Source organism: Phascolarctos cinereus, unplaced genomic scaffold (assembly GCF_003287225.1).
Source record: "Phascolarctos cinereus isolate Bilbo 61053 unplaced genomic scaffold, phaCin_HiC Scaffold_5;HRSCAF=322, whole genome shotgun sequence".
NCBI classification, from domain to species: Eukaryota; Metazoa; Chordata; class Mammalia; order Diprotodontia; family Phascolarctidae; genus Phascolarctos; species Phascolarctos cinereus.
This window is the reverse complement of record NW_027555958.1, coordinates 77,986,594-78,005,683: the sequence shown is the minus strand read 5'-3', so window position 1 is coordinate 78,005,683 and position 19,090 is coordinate 77,986,594. Positions and strand designations below refer to the sequence as shown.

The following is a 19,090-nucleotide window of genomic DNA, read 5'->3' as shown; positions in this document are numbered from 1 at the left end:
CTTTTAAATGAGGACGCTTGAACTACCTTCCTCAAAGGGTCAGTATAGTTTACCTTGGGTTTAAAAGACACAAAAGCAGGGGGTTAGAGTCCCAGCTCATGTAATCTTTGAACGTGTTTCTTTCACTTGCAAGGAGTGCACTTGCACTACGCTACTTCTTTTGGAGAATTAAAAAGAGAAAATGTACACGAATTCTCTTTGTAACTGTCAATGTAAGCTATTGTTATTTAAAATGAGGAGGGGGCGCGAAGAGACAAGCTATTCTATTTTTAAGTAGGAAAAGAGGTCTGCAACTAAGAATTCATTAATGCATTCACGGTAAATGCTTACTAAGCGCCCATCTCAGGGAACAAAGAGTCCAAAAAAACCCTAAAGTACCTGCCCTCAAGGAGCTTACTTAATTGCAGAAATTTTTAAAAAGGAACCTTTAAGCTTACCCTAAGTGAATTCTTAACCTCCCCGGACCTCGGTTTGTAAAATGAGTGGGGAGGACTAGCCCGCATTTGGGAACCTTTTCAGGTCTAGAGTTATGATCTATATTCTGAGGCCTTTGAGACGCAGGTATAAAAATCTGATGCTTTTTCAAGAAGAAACCTGGATTTAGAGATCAGAGGACTGATTGACCACAAGCAGGCCTGGGGCTAAGAGCAAAGGAGAAGACGGGAGACCCGTCTTTTGCGAAGCAACGAGCGTTTTCCCTGAGTCATGAGGATAGCGCTTTAGGAAGTGGAGGCCGTGCACTCTGTTCCGAAACAACAGCAACAAAAAAAGACGGTTGGTCGGCGAGGTCAGAGCCGAGCGCCACCCTACACCGCAAGCTCCCGGACCGCCGAGCAATAACAGCACGAGCTCCGCCGCCGGCACTATTGTGTTAGTGCCGGCGGCGGAAGAATCCCACTTCCGTCGACCGAGAAGTTAAAAGAGTCCTCCTTTGTTCACCCACGGCCGGAGCCGAAGGGCACCCTATCCTTCCGCGTCCGCCTTGCAGACTCCGCCCCCTCGCAGCCTTGGAGAGCTGCCATTCGGCGCAAGGAGGCTTTCGAGCTCCCACAATGCACCGGCACTCCGCGGGAAACCAAAATGGCGAAGGGCCGTAGCGAAGCGGGGTTGTGTTGGAGGCGGGTGTGAGAACCCCCCCCCTCCTCCGTCCCCGTCCCCCTCAACCTTCCTCTCAAACCTCACTCCTTAGGACCTCGGCGTGTGTTTTCTTGTGTGTGCAGCCCGGTGTGGCGGGTGCCTGGCGAGGGCGCAGAGTCTGGGGGGGGGGAAACGCCCAGGGGGACGTGATTTTATTTTACTTTTTATTTTTTAATTTTTTAATTTTTATTTTTATTTTTTCCTGTATGAAGCTATTGGCACCACTGAAGTGACCGAATGAGGTGAGAAACTTTGGACTGGGACCCGGCGCTTCCGGGGCACGGAGGACGGGTAGGGGGGAGGGGAGAGCTAGATAAAGGGGGAAAGATGGACGCTGGGGGGGGGAAGCTGGTGCTCAAGGTTGGAGGAGTGCGAAGAGGGTGGGTGGAAAAGCGCTGGGTGCGAGGGGGGGCTCTGGAGGAAACCATGGCGGGGTGGGGGGGTCGGGTTAGGGTCGAGCGACTGGAGGGCAGGAAGGAACCTGGGGGCGTGAGACGGTTGGAGGGGCAGGATGAAACCTGGTGACGAGGAGTCGGGGGGAAGGGTAGTTTGCCACCCCAGGTGGGGGTGCTGTGGGGAACAGAGTAAACGGACAGGAAGGGACCTGGGGAGTGCGGAAAGTGAAGGTAGACAAGAGGAACAAGAAAGAATTGGGGTGTTGGAGGTGGGGGAGGGCAGGCAGCAAAGACGATGGGGGAAAAAGCAGGTCCCAGAGGAACGGGGGTGAGGGTGGGGGGGGGCAGGGGGAAGGACACAAGACTAAGTGAGGGAAAGGATGGGACTTACGGAGTTTCCTTGACTCGATTTCCTTAAACCTGGTGTTTCCATATATTCTTGGTAGGCAGAAATTGTGCATTACTGCCCAGATGGATTTCGGGGGTGGGTTTTTAGAACTGAGGATGTCAACGATTTAAGGAAATTTCAGCCGTAAACCCCAAATCCTTAAGTAAATCATTGGCAGAACCAGGCAATGAAACCTCAGGTCTCTTGGTTTCCAGTCTAGTGTTCTTGGTCAGGAAATTTGGCTTTTGCAGTTCGAAGTGGGCATTCGGTAATATTGGGGGTAATTAGAAGAATGAGGTGGGAACAATGGGAAGGACGGTATGTTTGGGTATGAGAAATTTGGCTTTGGTTACTCCATTAGAGATCGTCTGACTAAATTAGGAAAATAGAGATATTCTTATGCATTAAACAGTGGAGCACAAAATGTGAGGTCAGTATATAGTTAGAAATATGTAAATATTGTCTAATATTACTTTACTCCACATCCTTTAGTAGTAGCAGAAGCTTTTCCCTTTAGATTGATTCCATGTGACCTTCTTGTTTAGGTTGTTTACATACTGGTTTTAATTTTCATGTTTTTATTACTAGCTCCAAATACTTTGTTTAGCAGATTGCAAAAGAGAAAAAAAATACATTTAAAATATCTGTTTTGGTTCCAATAAAATGCACATTATGTACTGTGTACTTTTTAAAAGGTTCTTAAATGGAACCACTTTGAGCGACAACTTTAAGAACCTTGTAGTTGTGGACAGAAAACACTTTCGCATTTCTGAATATAAAATATTCTATTCTCTGAGATTCGGAATATTGTGTGCATTGTACTTGGAAACACAACACAAGGTAAAAATTTCAGAACCTTAGAGTAAAAATGTTTGAAGTTAAATTTAATGATTCCTTTGCCTTCAGAAGGTTTTTTCAAAGTACTAAAAGCTACCTAAAACACTTCATTTGGTTATTCACCTGCTTCTTGACTTGTGTTCGTAAATGCTTTTAATATTAAAGGAAATTAGTAACATAAACTTGTTCTAATCCTGTTTCTGATACATACTGACTATGTGACCCTGGACAAGTCACTTAACCTCTCAGTGACCCTAGAAACTTTTCTAAGATACTAAGTTGCAAAACAGTTGCAGATGTTTTGGGTAGAGGGAGTTTTTTCATTGGAAGTACCTGTATCAATGAAATCACAGATCTAGACACTTCCCCTTCCCACCCTACACACCTTCAACTATATCTGTATAGACTCAAATCTAAAATTGTAAAACTAATGGGGACCTTAGGTGCACCATCTAGTTCAGCTCCCTTATTTTACAGATTTGGAAAACTGAATAACCTTAACAGCCTTCATTAAGTTAATACATCAGAAACTACATAGTCCTTCCCCCTCCCCCCAGGGATTGCTGTTCATATTTTTTATTCCCCTATGGTGTCTTGTAGATAATATACCCAACCAAATATTTGTGGACTGCAAGGACTGCCTTTATTAATATTTTGGGACAGGGTTTCACAGATGTGAATTCATTTGGTCTGACCATATAACTTTCATTTGAGATAGAGAGGGAACAGATAGTGATAATCCAGTTTAACAGAGAAATTAACTTTGTCACACTCTTTAAGCTAGCTAATAGTGGTGCTGGGAATAGGACTTTCCGAAAACTATCTTTGTGTCACTAATCTAGAATACTTCCCAAAGTAATATTTTTATGGATTTTCTCTTACTTGTTTTTAGGATAGATAATTTATTGAAAGAGAATACAGTATAAAAATTACTGGAATGTACTGTTGAAGAAAGATATGTCTCTATGGACTTGATACATATAGAAAAGTAAATTCATTCAATATTTTTTATTTTTTTATTTTTTGGCTAGGCAGTGGGGTTAAGTGACTTGTCCAGCATCACATAGCTAGTGTCAAGTGTCTGAGGTTGGATTTGAACTTAGGTACTCCTGACTCCAGGGCCAGTGCTCTATCCACTGCGCACCTAGCTGCCCCTCATTTAATGTTTTTTAATTAGACATTTTTTGTCCTTCCAATATTCTGTGTTTTCTGTCTTATCTGTCAAGATTAACAGACGGTAGACTATCGGAATAGCCACTTCTGGACCAGTAGAAAGCTACTTGTAAGATCTGCTGTGAGATTTTTCCTTTGGCAGAAAAAGAATTCAAGTTTGATTTTTCATTTCAAGAAATTTTTCTTTTTATTTTGTTAGTTTCCAAAAACTAGAACTGCTATCAACTTGAAAATCATGGCTATAAAGAGACATGTAGTGACAGGAACTGACTTAGCAATTTTCCTAAAGCACTATGCTTTCCTAAAGCACATTAATGGTGTTATTCCACTACCCAATAAACTCTAATGGCTCTCCATTACTTCTATAATAAAATATAAAGTCAAATGCAAATTATTCAATTTGTAATTTAAAGATCTTCCACCAACCTTGTTTATTTCTGCTGTTTGCAGCCTATTGTCCCCTCTCCTGAACTGCCTAAGGTCCTGAGAGAAGCTACCCTGAGGCCAGACCCCTTTGGACAATGAAAACCTACCTGGAACTCATTCTTTAAGAATGTACAAACTTTCATTTGGTCATATCTTCTCCATCCCAATGATTCTGAATTCCTGGGTGACATCTTTTAACCAAACCCCTGATCACTTGTTCCCATTACCTTCAAACCAGTCCTCCCCTCTACCTGCCATGTTCCCCCTCTGAAGCTGTCCACCCATTCTACTGTGCTTTCTGTAATGCCTATTATGCATGCAACAGGTTTGTTTTCATCTTAAATTTTTCCTTTCCCTTTCTTCCATCTTCTGGCTCTTATTGAGACCTGACCCAGTCTTCATGAGACAACCTCCCTGACTTCTCTTTTCCAGCCTTGGCTTTCACTCATCCCCCGCCAAGAGGTGGAGGAGTTGGAATACTTGTTGTTCCCCATTGTCACTTCAGGGTTCTCCCTCTACTACCACCACTCAGGAACCTCTGACACTGTTGATCACCATTTTCTCCTTTGTACTCTCTAGTTTTTGTTTTTGAGTTTCTTTGGTGATCCTGTTCTCTCTTGTTTCTCCTCCCACCAACCTGCCTGTTCCTTCAGAGTCTCATTTGCTGGTTCTTCATTCAAGTCAAGAGGGTGTCCCCCAAGGTTCTTCTGTCCTGGCCCCCCTTTTCTTCTCTGTCCCATTTCATTTTTTTTTTTACCCCATGGATTCAGTTGTCATTTCTATCCTGATGATTCTCATATCTACATATGTAGCCCTAACATCTCTGCTGACCTCTAGTGTTATATTTCAAATTGCCTATTAGATATATCAAACTAAACATGTCCAAAACTGAATTCGTTGTCTTCCTCTATTCCTTTACTTCCCAGTTACAGTTGAGGACACTGTCATCCTCCCAGTCCCTCCAGGCTTGCAACCTCATCCTCACCTCCTCACACTTACCTCCCCAAATCCAGTCTGCAGTCAAGTCCTATTGGCCTGCTGATTTTACTTTCCTGATATCTCTCATATATGCTTACTTCTCTCTTCTGACATTGGCACCAACCTGGTGCAGGCCTTCACTTTATTCCCAGATGATTGCAGTATCCTGCTCTTTGGTGTTCCTGACCATTTGAATCCATCCTCAACTGTCAGTGATTTTTCTAAAACCCAGGTCTAACCATGTCAGCTTTCCCTTTCACCACCCCACCACCCTCCATTCAGGTAATTCCTGTGGCTCCCTATCACCTCCAGGATCAGATATAAAATCCTCTGTTTGGCATTCAAAACCTTTCATAATTGACCTTCTCCCTCACGCCTTTCCAGTCTTATACCTTACATCCCCCAACCCCACCCCCACTTCTAACATCCAGTGACACTGGCTTCCTTGCTGTTCCTTGACTTGACATATCCAAATTGAGCATTTTCATTGGTTGTTTCCTGTGCCTGGATTGCTTTCCCTCATCTCTGCTTTCTGGCTTTCCTTTTTAAGTCTAAACTAAAATTTCACCATTTTACAGGAGTATTTCCCCATTCCTCTTAATTCTAGTCACTTCACTTGTTGATTATCTCCATTTTATCATATATGTATCTTTGTACATAGTTGTTTTCATTCTGTCTCCTCCATTATACTATGATCTCCCTAGCACTTAGCACAATATCTGGCACATAGTATTCACTAAGAAATGTTTATTAACTAACTTCCCTCTCATGTGCTCCATGCTTTGGGCAGAGCTGGCCTCCCTATTGTTCCTCATATATAGCGTTCCATTTCAGGTCTTGGTGACTATCCTTCAGGCTTGGAATATAGTTCGTCCTGGCCCCTTAGCATCTCCATTTTCCTTTAAGATGCAATTCATGTGCCACCCACATGAAGCCTTTCTGGATCTCTCCACTTTTTCCACAGCCACTACCTCTTGCTCAAAAAAGATTTAATTGTTTTGCATATAATAGGAGTCCCCAAAAGTCTTAGTGCAGTTTTAAGCTTTAATAATAACTTTTTTGTGTGTATAAACTTGTGATAGTATAAGTTCCTTGAGGATAGAGTCCATGGTCACTTTTGTCCTTGTGTCTTAAGTGTTTAGTGTAGAAAATGGTAGGCACTCAGTAAATACTTGTTGATTGATGTAGACTGTTAACAAAGTGTGTTAGGTGACAAATGTCTATCACAGAGGAATTTCTTTACATGATTGATGAACATAGCAAAAAATTTTTTGATTGAAAAATTGTGCAACAGTCTAAATATTACTCAGATTGAGAGTTTAAAAAGTTCAAAGGAGCAGAGGTTAACAGAATCAGGCACAGAAAAATTAGTGAGTTTGTCAAACCCTCTATCATTTAGTAGCAGAAAGGTTAAAGGTTTGCCTCTTGATTCTTTCTCCCACTTTTCCACTTTTGGTGCTGCTTATTTTGAGGAATTAGTAACCTAATCCTTCAGGGTTGCTTTTTTAGGCCAAGGGAATTAAGAAAGAACATGAGAAGGGTACCTGCTGGAGTAGTAGTGGCCATAGCTGGCTTAAACAAGGGTGAGTAAATTACCTTGTGCTGCCCTACCCTTTTCTCATAGCTGTCCCAACAAGTGTAATAGGCTGCCGTTTAAGGAGTTAGTGCCTTGCCATTGGAAATATTCAGGAGAAACTCATCTTTCAGGGTGATTATATGGGGGTATTCCTAAATTGGGTAGGTCAGATTAGAAGACATGTAACATCCTTTCAGATTTTGTTATTCTATTGATATTTTTTGTTTCTTATATTACTGTAGTATCCCATATATATATCTCCCACTTTCCCTCCTAGAGAAGCATTCTGTATGACAAATAGTATTTCTCGTAGAGGGAAAAAGAAAAGTCAGGATGACTTATTGATGCATTGAAAAAGCATTTATTAGGCTGTGTTGAGTGCTAAGAATACAAATAAAAAAGCAAAGGTAGCTTTTGTCTTGAAGGCAAAGCTATACACATAGACAGTACTGGCCAGGGAAGGGCACTTGGTCCTGAAAGTTTCAGGAGTGGTGAATGGGACCATAGGGAGGTAGACTGTTGCAGCATCCCATCCAGAAACAATGGCAGATGGTATGTATGGTTATGATCATTCTTCCAAAATTGAAGGGTGGGATGAGGTAGAGGGAGGAAAGGAGAGGATAGGAGCCAGGTTATTGGTGTGGAAGAGATGGTCAGAGAGGAGGAAGTAATCAAATATTTATTAAGCACTTTGTCCAAGTAGGCTGTGTGCTGGGGATGCAGAAAAGAGGCAAAAGACGATTCCTGTCCTCCAGGAATTCACAATCTAAAGAGAAAGACAACAAATATGTACAAACTATATACCAAGTAAATAGGAAATAATTAACAGAGGGAAGGCACTAGAATTTAGAAGAGTTAGAAAAGAATTCCTCTGGAAGATAAACTATTAGTTAGGATGTAAAAGAAGCCCTGAAGTGGTGCTCTGGCAGAGGCAATCTCTAATCAGGAGAATCAGAGATTTAGAGTTGAAAGTGTGCATACAGATCATAATTTTAGTCCAACTTTATTTTTACAAATGAGGAAATAGACCAAGAGAAGTTAAGTGATTTGTCCAAGGTCACAGGTAGTAAGTAAGTCAAAGAATGAGGATTTGACCTAGGTCCTCTGACTCCAAATCTTGTGCCTTTTCAACCCTCTAGGAGTAGCATGGCATATGGAATAGAAAGTCAATGTAAGAGTCATTCAGACCTGTTTACAAATACTGCTTCTGACACACATGGGCTGTGTGACCCTATCTATGCAGGTCACTTAATTTTTCAATGGTCTAATAGCTTCTAAGATTATGAATTTGGAGATTAGGTGGCAGCTTGCATTGGTACAGGGAGTTGAAATCACAGGTCTAGTCCCTAACCCTATGTCTTTCAGCCTTAAAAATCTGTTGGATTCTCTTTCAAAACATTGTTCTCAGTTTTAATGTTATAACCTCTCTTGTAATTAGCAAATAAATACCTAGTATGTTGAGAAAGTGTGGGAGATAAAAGAAAACATAGCTCCTGCTTCTTAAAAGCTTGTAGTCTTGTAGTAGAGAGAAGGCATATGTGGCGGGGGTGGGGGAGAAACACTACAATTATGATTATAGGAGTTGCAGTTTCATAGAACCTTAATTTCCTGCCTTGTCATTGGTATTTGAAAGGTCTGTGAATTGCTTGTGAAATCATCTGAAAGTGGCTTTGAAAATTCAGAGCTCAGAAATAGTTTATTGGAGGGTTTTATATCTCTATCCTTAAACTATTTTGGATCTGTTTCCTAAACTACTTATGTTGTAGGATGCTGTGGAACCAATTTAGACCAGGCCTGAAAGTATCCACCTTTACCAATAGAAACCTGTTTGCACTGCATCTGGAGAAGCCCTGTGGCTAAAATACTAAAGGTTAGGCTGTAGCTAAAATATTCCAATAGAAACCCTAGGTGCACTGTGGGATATGACATTAATCCACATTATAGACTAAAAATAATATTGATCCTGTCTAATATTTTGAGAACTGTGAGGAGCTGACTTGGAAGATCTGAAAACAGTAGGAATCTTTCTTTCTTTTCTGAACTTCAGTGCAGAAAGAGTATCACATTGGAAATAGCAGACTTGTCTCTGGTCCTGTTTCTGCTCCTGATTAGTCATTGGACCTTGGAAATTGGGACAAGTCATTTGATCTCTTTTTACCTTAGTTTCCTTCCTTGTCAGTGGGGGTAATAATTCCTCCTACTTACTTCAAATAGTTGTGAAGATAACATGAGCTGGGAAAGTGCTTTGCAAACTTACAATGATAGGTATTACTAAGTTCATTGATCTCAGTATTATCTAAAACTAAGCTCATCTCTTTTTTTTTTTTTAGCTCCCAGTTGCATCTTGGGATGGATGCAGTGGCTTTGCCAGAAATGACAGGGTGGTTCATCTTTTTTTTTTCCCTCTTGCCATCAGTATTGTAATAAATACCTGAAGTTTTCAACCAATTCATTTACTTATTTTTGTCTGACAAAGCTTGGGGTTATCAGATTTAGAGTATTGTTCAGGTTTTCCATACTTAAAGTGAAAACCGATGTCTGGGCTTGAATATATGCAGACAACTCTCGATTATCTACTTGGGAATTAGTTATTTTGATCAATGTAGGAAATTTTTTTAACCTTTAATTGGTTTTCCTTGACATCCACCTCTCTCTTGGGCCTCCTTCCCTGGCTTCAAAGCTGATAAATGCTTGAGGAATGCAACTTAATTATAATTACTGCCAATGAAAAAGGGTTAGGAATACATATGTAGTTCCACAAAGATAATAATATAGCAGTTGTCAAACTTTGCAGTGATGGAAACTTTGATTTCAAAGTCATTCTGCAAAAATTGAAAATTATTTTAAAATTTCTCTCTCAAGAAATGCCTGATAGCTTAATGGTACTAAATAATACAAGCTTATTGTTTAAAAAATTCATAGCTTTACTTATTAATTTTTCTCAGAACCTAACAGTATCACAAGTTATTTAGTGAAGAATATGATTGATTGATACCAGTTATTCTTTTAGGTTTACATATATTTCGTAAATGTTTTTTAATTTTTTTTGAGAACCATGAAACTATTTTTTAAAGATTTGATAAAATAACCTTCATTTCAACAGAATGACTAAAAGGAAACCTACATTAGAGAATATTTTCATACTTAGGAATTTCATTTGGCGTTGGACCTAGTTTCATGGATGTTTGTTTTTTCAAAAAACTAGCTTATAAGGGGTTTTAATTATATTCTTTTGAAACAATGATAATCAACTGATTCTGTATCATCATTGCTGTGTTCATTGAAAAGCCGATGCCAAATTTCCAGTTAGGTATATCAGTTTAGACCAATTATTGATGGTTCTTTGTGGTAGAATGCACACATACACTACTGAGAGATGTCAGCTTGGATGGGCTGTATGTGCTTGTCCACTTTCCTTCTTCTAACTCCTTGGACCGCTTTATCTTTACCACTCTGTTCATACAGATAATTTGTTTGATTATAGTTATAATTGTGATATCAAGGTTTAGCCAATTGTTAAGTCTTTTAATTCTCTTACAAACATTTTTGTTATACTGTTCAGTATTTAGCAGTATTACCTTTAATGGCTCAAAACCCTAACAGTTTTATACATTTAGAGTACTTGTATATAATGAGAGTTTAAAAATAAGTGGATTTTTTAGTGTAAAACATAATTTAAATGACTAATTTTATGTAATATTTTAATGTTTTTTCTGTAAAAATTGATATAAATTTACTGATGTATTTTTATACTTTTACTGTTGGATCTTGTGTTCAAAGTATGCTATATAATAGCCTTTGAGACAATACAGCATATATAAAACCTTGCAGAGGTTCTTTGGGTCCATTCATATTACATGTAGCTAAGAAGGTTGCAAGTGAACTCATTATCTTTCCCCCAGAACTCTATCCTTTTCTTTTACCAACATCTTCCCAATCAGTCATTCAGGCTTTGGCCCTAAGCATCATCCTCCACTCCTTAATCTCTCTCAGATACATACCCCTCCCCCAATCCAAACTGTTGGCAAGTTTAAGTTTGGTTCTGTCTTCACAGCGTCTCTTGTATATGCCCCCTTCTGTCCTCGGACACTGCCACAAAACCTGCTTCAGGCCTCATTACCTCGTGCTAGGATTATTGCAGTTGCTTACTGGTTGGTGTCTCTGCCAGAAGTGTCTCGCTACTCGTGATTCATCTTCCACTTCAGCTACTAGCGTGATCTTAAAGTGCAATCCTGACCATATCACTCACTATTTAGTAATAGGAGGTTGTAACTCCAGAGTAGTACAGTGACTTCTTATTCTCTTATAGAATCAAATATTAAATTCTCTGTTAGCTTAACTTGGTTCCTTTCTGCTTTTCTGTCTTCTTACACTTTACCCTCTTCATATGGTCTACAGTATCACTGGCCTTGTTGCTGTTCCTCTAGCAGGACACTCCATCTCCTGACTCTCTGCCTTTTCACTTGCTGTCCCCATGCCTGGAGTTTGTTCTCTCCTCTTCTCTATCTCTTGGCTTCCCTCTTCAAGCCCCAGCTAAAATCCCATCATCTGCAAGAAGACTTTCAAAGTCTACTTCAATGCTAGTGCTTTCCCTCTGAGAGTACCTCACATTTTATTTGTATGTTGTCCTTACATAGTTGTTTCCATATTTTTTCTCCATTAGATTATAAATTCCTGGAGGACAGGTACTATTTTTGCCTTTTTTGTATCCATAGTGCTTATCACAGTGCCTGACACAGAGTACAGGCTTAATAAATTTCTTGTTTACTTGGTCTACATATTTTTTCCTTTAGAATTTGTCTTTTTCTTCCCAGCAATATCTCAGTGATACTGGTAAATGTAAAATATGATGTGTATGTAGCTTTCTCATTGGATGTTCCATTATTTGCTGCATAAAACATGTTTTAATTGTGGCAAGTTTTTGAGTTTTTTAAGACAATGTGTTAATAGGTTTGGAAATTTTTGTAGCAACAATTTTAAACAAAAGTATCATTTAAACTACTTTTTATAAAATAATGGTACATCCTGTGCTTACTATCACTGTTTTGTTTGTTTTTTAATGATAAGCACTTCAAAGTTACATGTAACTTCTGAAGTGTATGAAAGCCTCTGGAACTGAAAATAATGCAGACATTGTTTGATAAACTGGCAGTTTCTGTGCTTTTTTTTTTTTATCCTGTGGGACTCAAGTCTGATATCTGAGAGGGAAGTGTAGCTCCACTGGGTAGAATTTATGCCTGGCTTGGGTTTCAACCCAAAGCTGAAGTTCACTTTTTTTTTAAGGCAGTTGGGATTAAATGACTTGGCCAGGGTCACACAGCTAGTCAGTGTCAAGTGTTTGGTCTGAAGAGGGATTTGAACTCAGGTCCTCCTGACTTCAGGGCCGGTGCTCTATCCCCTGTACCACCTAGCTGCTCCCTGAAGTTCACTCTTGAAGTGAAAAGAAATCTTACTTTTATTAAGAACTATGTTTGGCTTAACTGGTCAAGGACTGAACATAATGAAGACACATAAATTAACAGATTTGATGTGAGGAAACTCATAGATACCATTCTGCCATTATGATACATCAGAGTTTAAGGGAAGGGAAGGTTTACATTGGTAGCTAGGTGTAGTGGATAGAGTGCCAGGTCTGGAGTCAGGAGGACTCTTCTTCCTGAGTTCAGATCTGTCCTTAGACACTTCTCAGTTATGTGACCCTGGCAAGTCACATAACCTTGTTTGCCTCAGTCTCCTCATCTGTAAAAATGAGTTTGAGAAGGAAATGGCAAACCACTCCAGTGTCTTTGCCAAGAAAACCCCAAATGAGGTCATGGAGAATTGGGCACGACTGAAAAATAACAAAGGTTACACTGAACTTAAATTGTCATATTTTCCCTTTTTGTAAAGAATAAATTCTTTTTCTTTTTTTACATTCAGCATTTACATTTTATAAAATGTTGAGTTTTGATTTTCTCCCCCTCCTTTCCCTCTTCCTCCCCATCATGGCGTGCAATCTGATATAGGCTATACATATACAATCATATTAAACATATTTCCATATTAGTCATGTTGTAAAGAATAAATTCTTACTCTTTACCTAAGTTGATTTAGGATTGGGATATTCTGGTTAATTGGCTATCTTTAACTGAGTGTATAAGCATACATATCATTTATAAGTTACTAATATTTAAATTTTGTGACTGCAATTTATGAATAGACTTTGTTCCCAAAATCATTTATAAGGCAATTGTTTAAAATTTTAACATTTCCCATAGGAGTAGTGTCTTAATGCTTACAATCCGAGACTTCCTTGTGAAGGTCTCTTTGATTCCAAATATAGCTAAACTATATGATATGATACAACATAGAACATTGATATATGTAAATATGTATCAGATGTGGATCCTAACAACCATTCGTTTCCATGTTTCTTTGAGAAAATGTATAGTGTTTCAGTTGGAGATGCCAGCAATACCTCTCTGATCTCCAGCAGTGGGAACCAATGACTCTTTGACTTAGCTGCCAGTTACTAAGAATATGGGACTCTCTCAAGCCTGTTGATGGATTCCTATGAATAGAACAGGATAGAGAGATAGGAGTAGTGAGGTTCTGAAGGGACAATTGAAAGGGGGGTAGAGGTGGCGCAGGGTACGGGTAAAAGGCAGTAGTGGTGAGAAGACAACTTGTTTACTTTTTTATCACTAGTTCAGTTCAGCAAACACTTATTAATAATATATATGTATGTGTGTGTATATACATACATATATATAACAGATGTGTATGGCAGCAACATTGTGCTATGATCGACTTTGACGGACTTAACTCTTCTCAGCTATGCAGTGATGTAAGACGATCTCAAAAGATTCATGGTGGAAAATGCTGTCCACAAAGAACTATGGAGTCTGAATGCAGATCGAAGCATACTACTTTTTTCCCCCTTTCTCGTGGTTTTTCTCTTTTGTTCTGATTCTTTCACAACATGACTGATGTGGAAATATGTTTAATGTAATTGTACATGTATTATAGCCTTTATCAGATTGCATGCTGTCTTGGGGAAGAGGGAGAGAGGGAGAAAATTTAGAACTCAAAATCTTATAAAAGTGAATGTTGAAAACTAAAAATAGATTTAATTTTAAAACATTAAAAAAAAGAGATATGATGCGTTCCTTCATGGAACTTAGAGTATACAGTTATAGAATCAAAACTGTAGAACTAGAAGTGACCTTAGAGGTCATTAGGTCCAACCCCTCATTTTGCATATAAGGAAACTGAGGACCAGGGAGATTAAATGATTTACTTAAAAGTCACACAACTAGTAAGTGTTTGAGGCAACATTCAAACCTCTTTCTAACTCCTAGGTCCTGTGCTCTGTCCACTCTGTTACCTCTTGAGATAAAGCCATTTGGATTAGGAGAACTTGGACTTGATGAGTTTTACTTACTATGCCTATTTGAGCTTGTGAAACATTTCTTCACATTTACTCAGATTATTTTGAATTTCATTGCTTCATAAGCAGCCGAATGAACCTAGTTCTTGAGTTAAGCTCTTTATAATAGCTCTTAAAATGAAGGAAGTGGGGTGGGGCAGCTGCACACTGGATAGAGCTCCAGCCTTGGAATCAGGAGGACCTGAGTTCAAATCCGGCCCCAGACACTTGACACTTACTAGCTGTGTGACTCTAGGCAAGTCACTTAACCCACCGTTTGCCTCACCAAGAAACAAACAAAAAAAAATGAAGGAAGTGGTTATAAAACAAAACAAAAACTAAGGAACTTGGAAAGAAGAAAAAAGCTTAATGCTAATTGATGAAGTATAAGGCAGCAAAGATGCTGACACTCCATTTTTTATCTGCATTCAGAAGGGGAAAATATATAGGTATAGATGTATCTGAGACTGCTGTTAATAGTAGAAATTTAAGTCTTTGAATAGGCATCCCATCATGGAGAAACTTGAGGAATTTTTGTTGCAGTATGTAAAGGATGCCACAGAACCTAACATAACCTTTAGTTTTCTTGTCATAAGAGAAAAGGCTAATTATTGTTTGAGCTAATGACTCCAAATGAAATGATGGGCAGGGAACTGGACACACATATATCTTCTAATTGTGGTGGTAAGGGTAGAATTGCCTTGGGTTCAGCTGATCTTGGAGCAGATGTGGGTAATAGGGCAGCACTGCCCTGGGGGGAGGGGAGGAATCATTTCCCATGACACTTAACCAATAATAGAGGAGAATTTTTAGATCTCCTTGGGACCAAAGACTTGGGGCCTACATTGAGTTCTGGGCGAACAGTGAGTGAAGGTGAGTCCCTTGACTAGAAGTCTGAAGGCCTCATTATTATTGAAGTAATTGTGTCCATTTTAATGAGATTCAATATGTTTTGACACAAATGAGTCTTAATTTGGGGGCTTAGGAACACATAAAAACTTTTCCCATTAACATTCATTGTATTTATATTTTCATCTTCCAAGAATTGGACCTAGAAGGATTTTCCAGGAGCGAATATTACATTCTTAGAGCAAGGGAAGACTGAAGTGGCAACTGCAGCCTGTTCTGCAGCAGTACTCTTCCCTCTTCCTTTTGAAAAGGAAATCAAAAATAATATCTGAGGTTGAATTTGAACTCAGGTTTTCCTGACTCCACTCTGCCACCTAGGTGTCCATTGGTTGGTTGTTTCTTTTGCAACGGGACAAAAGATAAAGTCATATGTTTGAGGTTTTTTTGTGAGGCAATTGGGGTTAAATGACTTGCCCAGAGTCACACAGCTAGTGAGTGTTTTGAGTTTTTAAAAAACACAAATGGATAAGTGCAAAATATGAGAAACTTGGCTGTATAACAGTTCATGTAAAATGGACTTTGATCAGAAGCTTAATATGAACAAGCAAAACAATGATCAGTAAAATTGGGGTGCAGTTGAATAACTTTTTCTAATTTAATTTTTTTTTGCCTTGACTTTTTCTGCAGCAAACCAGTAAGCTGATTTTGAAATGTATTAGACAAGTAATTCACAGTGTTGTGATATGAAATATTCTTCACTGCTCTGTTACGATGAAATTTTCTTCACTGCTCTGTTACGATTAGAATCCCATGATTGGTACCTTAAGAACAGGATCCTGATTATGCCATTGCAAATTATTTTGATCAGAAGGAAAAGGAAAAAGCGTCTCTTTTGTAGCTACAGAAATAGTTTATCAAATAATCTCAGACTTAAAGGGATAAAATACACAAAAGGTAGAATCCAAAAATGAGTAACCAAGGAAAACTGGGTGAGGAGGGGTAGAGGCAGTGACATTGTCAGGGGAAAAACTGTGTCAGGCTAAAGCCTGGCATGAACTGACGTTCATAATAAATACAATTAGATTTTTTTTCCTTTTTAAAAAGCAGTGTTGAATGCAAGAGACAGCATAAGGAGAAAGAGATAAGACTCTTGCTTTTTAGGAGAAGTGAAGGAGGGATGAGATGTATATTAACTGATGATAGAAAGTAGAATTACTCAACTCTGCTATTTTACTTCGGTTTTCTCTTCCTCCAACTGGAAAGTACAGCAAAAAGCTAACAAAGAAATTAAACTTGAGATGAGGAAATGCTAAAGAGAGCCGTAATACAATAATAGTCAGAACCTGTCCATATGGGTGGTTTTGGTTAGAATTCATTGCTAATGAGACCTACTCTGGAGACAGCCTTTCTATGGATCTAGTATTGCAAAAAAGGGTAATTGTTGGCACTGCATTAGCCACAGAATACACCTCTCACTTTCCATTTGTTAGAGAAGGCAAGGTAAGAACACAGTTGTAGTGGAAAGAAGACTGAGAAGGCTAAGCTGAAGGTTGTTCAGGACACTGCCATTCAACTGTTTTTTATATTATGCATCTTTAGTAGTCAATATAATGTTATTACTAGAGTAATGGTAGTACTCATACAGTACAGTGGATGACCTTTTTTCTTTTCTTTTTTTTTTGTTTTTGCTAGGCATTGGGGTTAAGTGACTTGCCCAGAGTCACACAGCTAGTGAGTGTTATGTGTCCGAGGCCAAATTTGAACTCAGGTCCTCTTGACTCTAGGGCCTGTGCTCTTTCCACTGCGCCATGTACCTGCCCGTCCCATTGGATGACCTTTTCTTAAAGATTTACAGAATGCTTTTCTTGCAACAACCCGGCTGTTTTCTCTGCCACCTTCCTTGCTGTTGTACATATATGCTCTCTCTTTTTTTTCTCCTTCTTCACCCTCATCTTTCTTTAAGTTCTGAAACCATGATCAGATCAATATTGCCAGTGCTCCCAGAAAGAATGTGCCAGTCAATTATCCTGTGGCTTCTTTCACTGTACCTGTAATTTTCCAAACCACAATAACTCCTTGATTACCATTACCCCCCATATACATTTTTCCTCCCATTAGAATGTGACTTCCTTGAGGTTAGAGACTACTTTTAATTTTTTTTCCTAACCCTGTTGCTTAGCACTTGACAATGGTGAATGTTTAATAAATTCATGGAGGATTCATCCAGCCTGGCATTTCTCATGATGTCTCATGATGTAAGTTTAAATAAGGTAGCATATACAGCCTTATCATATACTCCAATCTTTAACCAATCAGTTGTTCGTTATTCAGTTTTAACTGTTACTTCTTGGCCTGCATACAGGTTCCTTAGGAGACAGGTATTCCCCATCTGTTTGAGGACTTGGCACATTTTGTTGTGATCCACATAGTCAAGGCTTTAGGGTAGCCAGTGAAGCACAAGTAGATATTTTTCTGGAATTCCTTTGCTTTTCCCGTAGTCCAGCCAGTGTTGGCAATTTGCTCTCTAGTTCTTCTGCCTCTTTGAAAACCAACCTGCAAGGTAATGCTTAAGATTCTGCAAGGTAGGCTTCAGCAACATGTGAATTGAGAATTAGTGAAAGAGCAGGCTGGTGCAGTTGTTTGGTAATTTGAACGTTCCTTAGCATTGCCCTTCTTTAGGATTGGGACATAAACTGGCCTTTTCCAATCCAGTGGAGTTTTCGGATTTGCTCGTATATTGGGTGCAGGACTTTCATGGCATCATCTTTTAGGGTTTTATATAATCAGTGCTAATTGAGATCAATTAATATTTGGTCTCAATAGAGAATCATTTAAGTTTCTTGGAATGGTAGGATTTTCAACACTTTTCTATCAATTATCATTATTTTTAATTACGATATATGAAGCAGGAAAGTACAGTGGAAAGACCATTAGGTTTTTAATCATCAGAGATCTGAACTTCAAATCCTGCCTCAAACACTTACTAGATATGTGACCCTGGATGAGTCATGTCACCTTTCTACATTTTTATTTTCTCATTTGTGAAATAGATGTAAGTGCCTGTAGGTGGTACCTCACAGGGTTGTGAGGAACAAATGTCATCATGGTATATAGATGAAATTTCTTAATTTTGAGACTGAATTCATGAGGGGCTGAGCTTCTGTAGTATTTTAGGTGTCCAAATCCACGTTCATACACAGGATTTCTCTTTCTTTTGGTGAGGCTATTTTCATACCTCTAGCCTATTTCTGCCAGTGCAATGACAGTGAACCTGGTTTTTCTAATGAAAGTGTAATTTCAATTCTATTTTAGCCCAATTTGAATATCTAGTTATGTGAAATAAAAAAAGGTAATACTTGTTTCTTCTTTACAAATCAGTGAGTTTGCATGAATACAACCCAACCTGATTTATCACCTCTCCCTTTTAGTTAATATAGAAATTTGTGGACAGAAACACTGTTTGTCATTTAAAAGGCAACAATAGGTATTTTAATCTAAATACCTTCCCTTTTTTACTGCCGGAAATAATGTTCAATTAGTGGAAATAAACTAGTGGTTGACTGAAAGTTTTTGAAAGAATGCTTAATTAATTCATTACCCAACATCTATCTTAAATTATTGATTGAAGATAAAAGACAAAATACATATCAGCATTTAAATACTTGAAAGCTGCAAATTATTTGTCCTTTTAAATGCAATGTACTGGTTTCACTGCTGAATTGTTCATACTCACTGTATTCTATGGGACATTTCATTTCTTTTTTGTCGATGTACCAAAAAAAATCACACAAAGAACAATTTACAGAAGTATTTTTTCTCTTTTGTAGAGCAGCAAAAAGTGACCTAATAAATGTAGTTTTCCTTCATTGTTTTGTTCCCAGGAAAGCTGTGTTCCTATTAATTGGAGACTTTTAGCTTTCTAC

The 19,090-nt window shown here is 38.7% G+C and overlaps 1 protein-coding gene across 2 annotated transcripts in view; it reads left to right on the top strand.

Annotated features, from left to right (window-relative positions):
• Nucleotides 1–1,022: 1,022 nt before the first annotated feature.
• The window catches only part of MTF2 (metal response element binding transcription factor 2), a 61,121-nt gene continuing 43,053 nt past the window's right edge, over nt 1,023–19,090 (top strand). Inside the window, exons 1-2 of one of the 2 annotated variants that reach the window (XM_078155015.1) lie at nt 1,023–1,210; nt 1,350–1,379. In XM_078155015.1, the coding sequence (XP_078011141.1) occupies nt 1,375–1,379 (5 nt within the window). In that variant the 5' untranslated portion in view covers nt 1,023–1,210; nt 1,350–1,374. Of the gene's footprint in view, nt 1,380–19,090 lie in introns of both variants that reach the window. The other variant, XM_020972020.2, reaches the window with a different exon arrangement.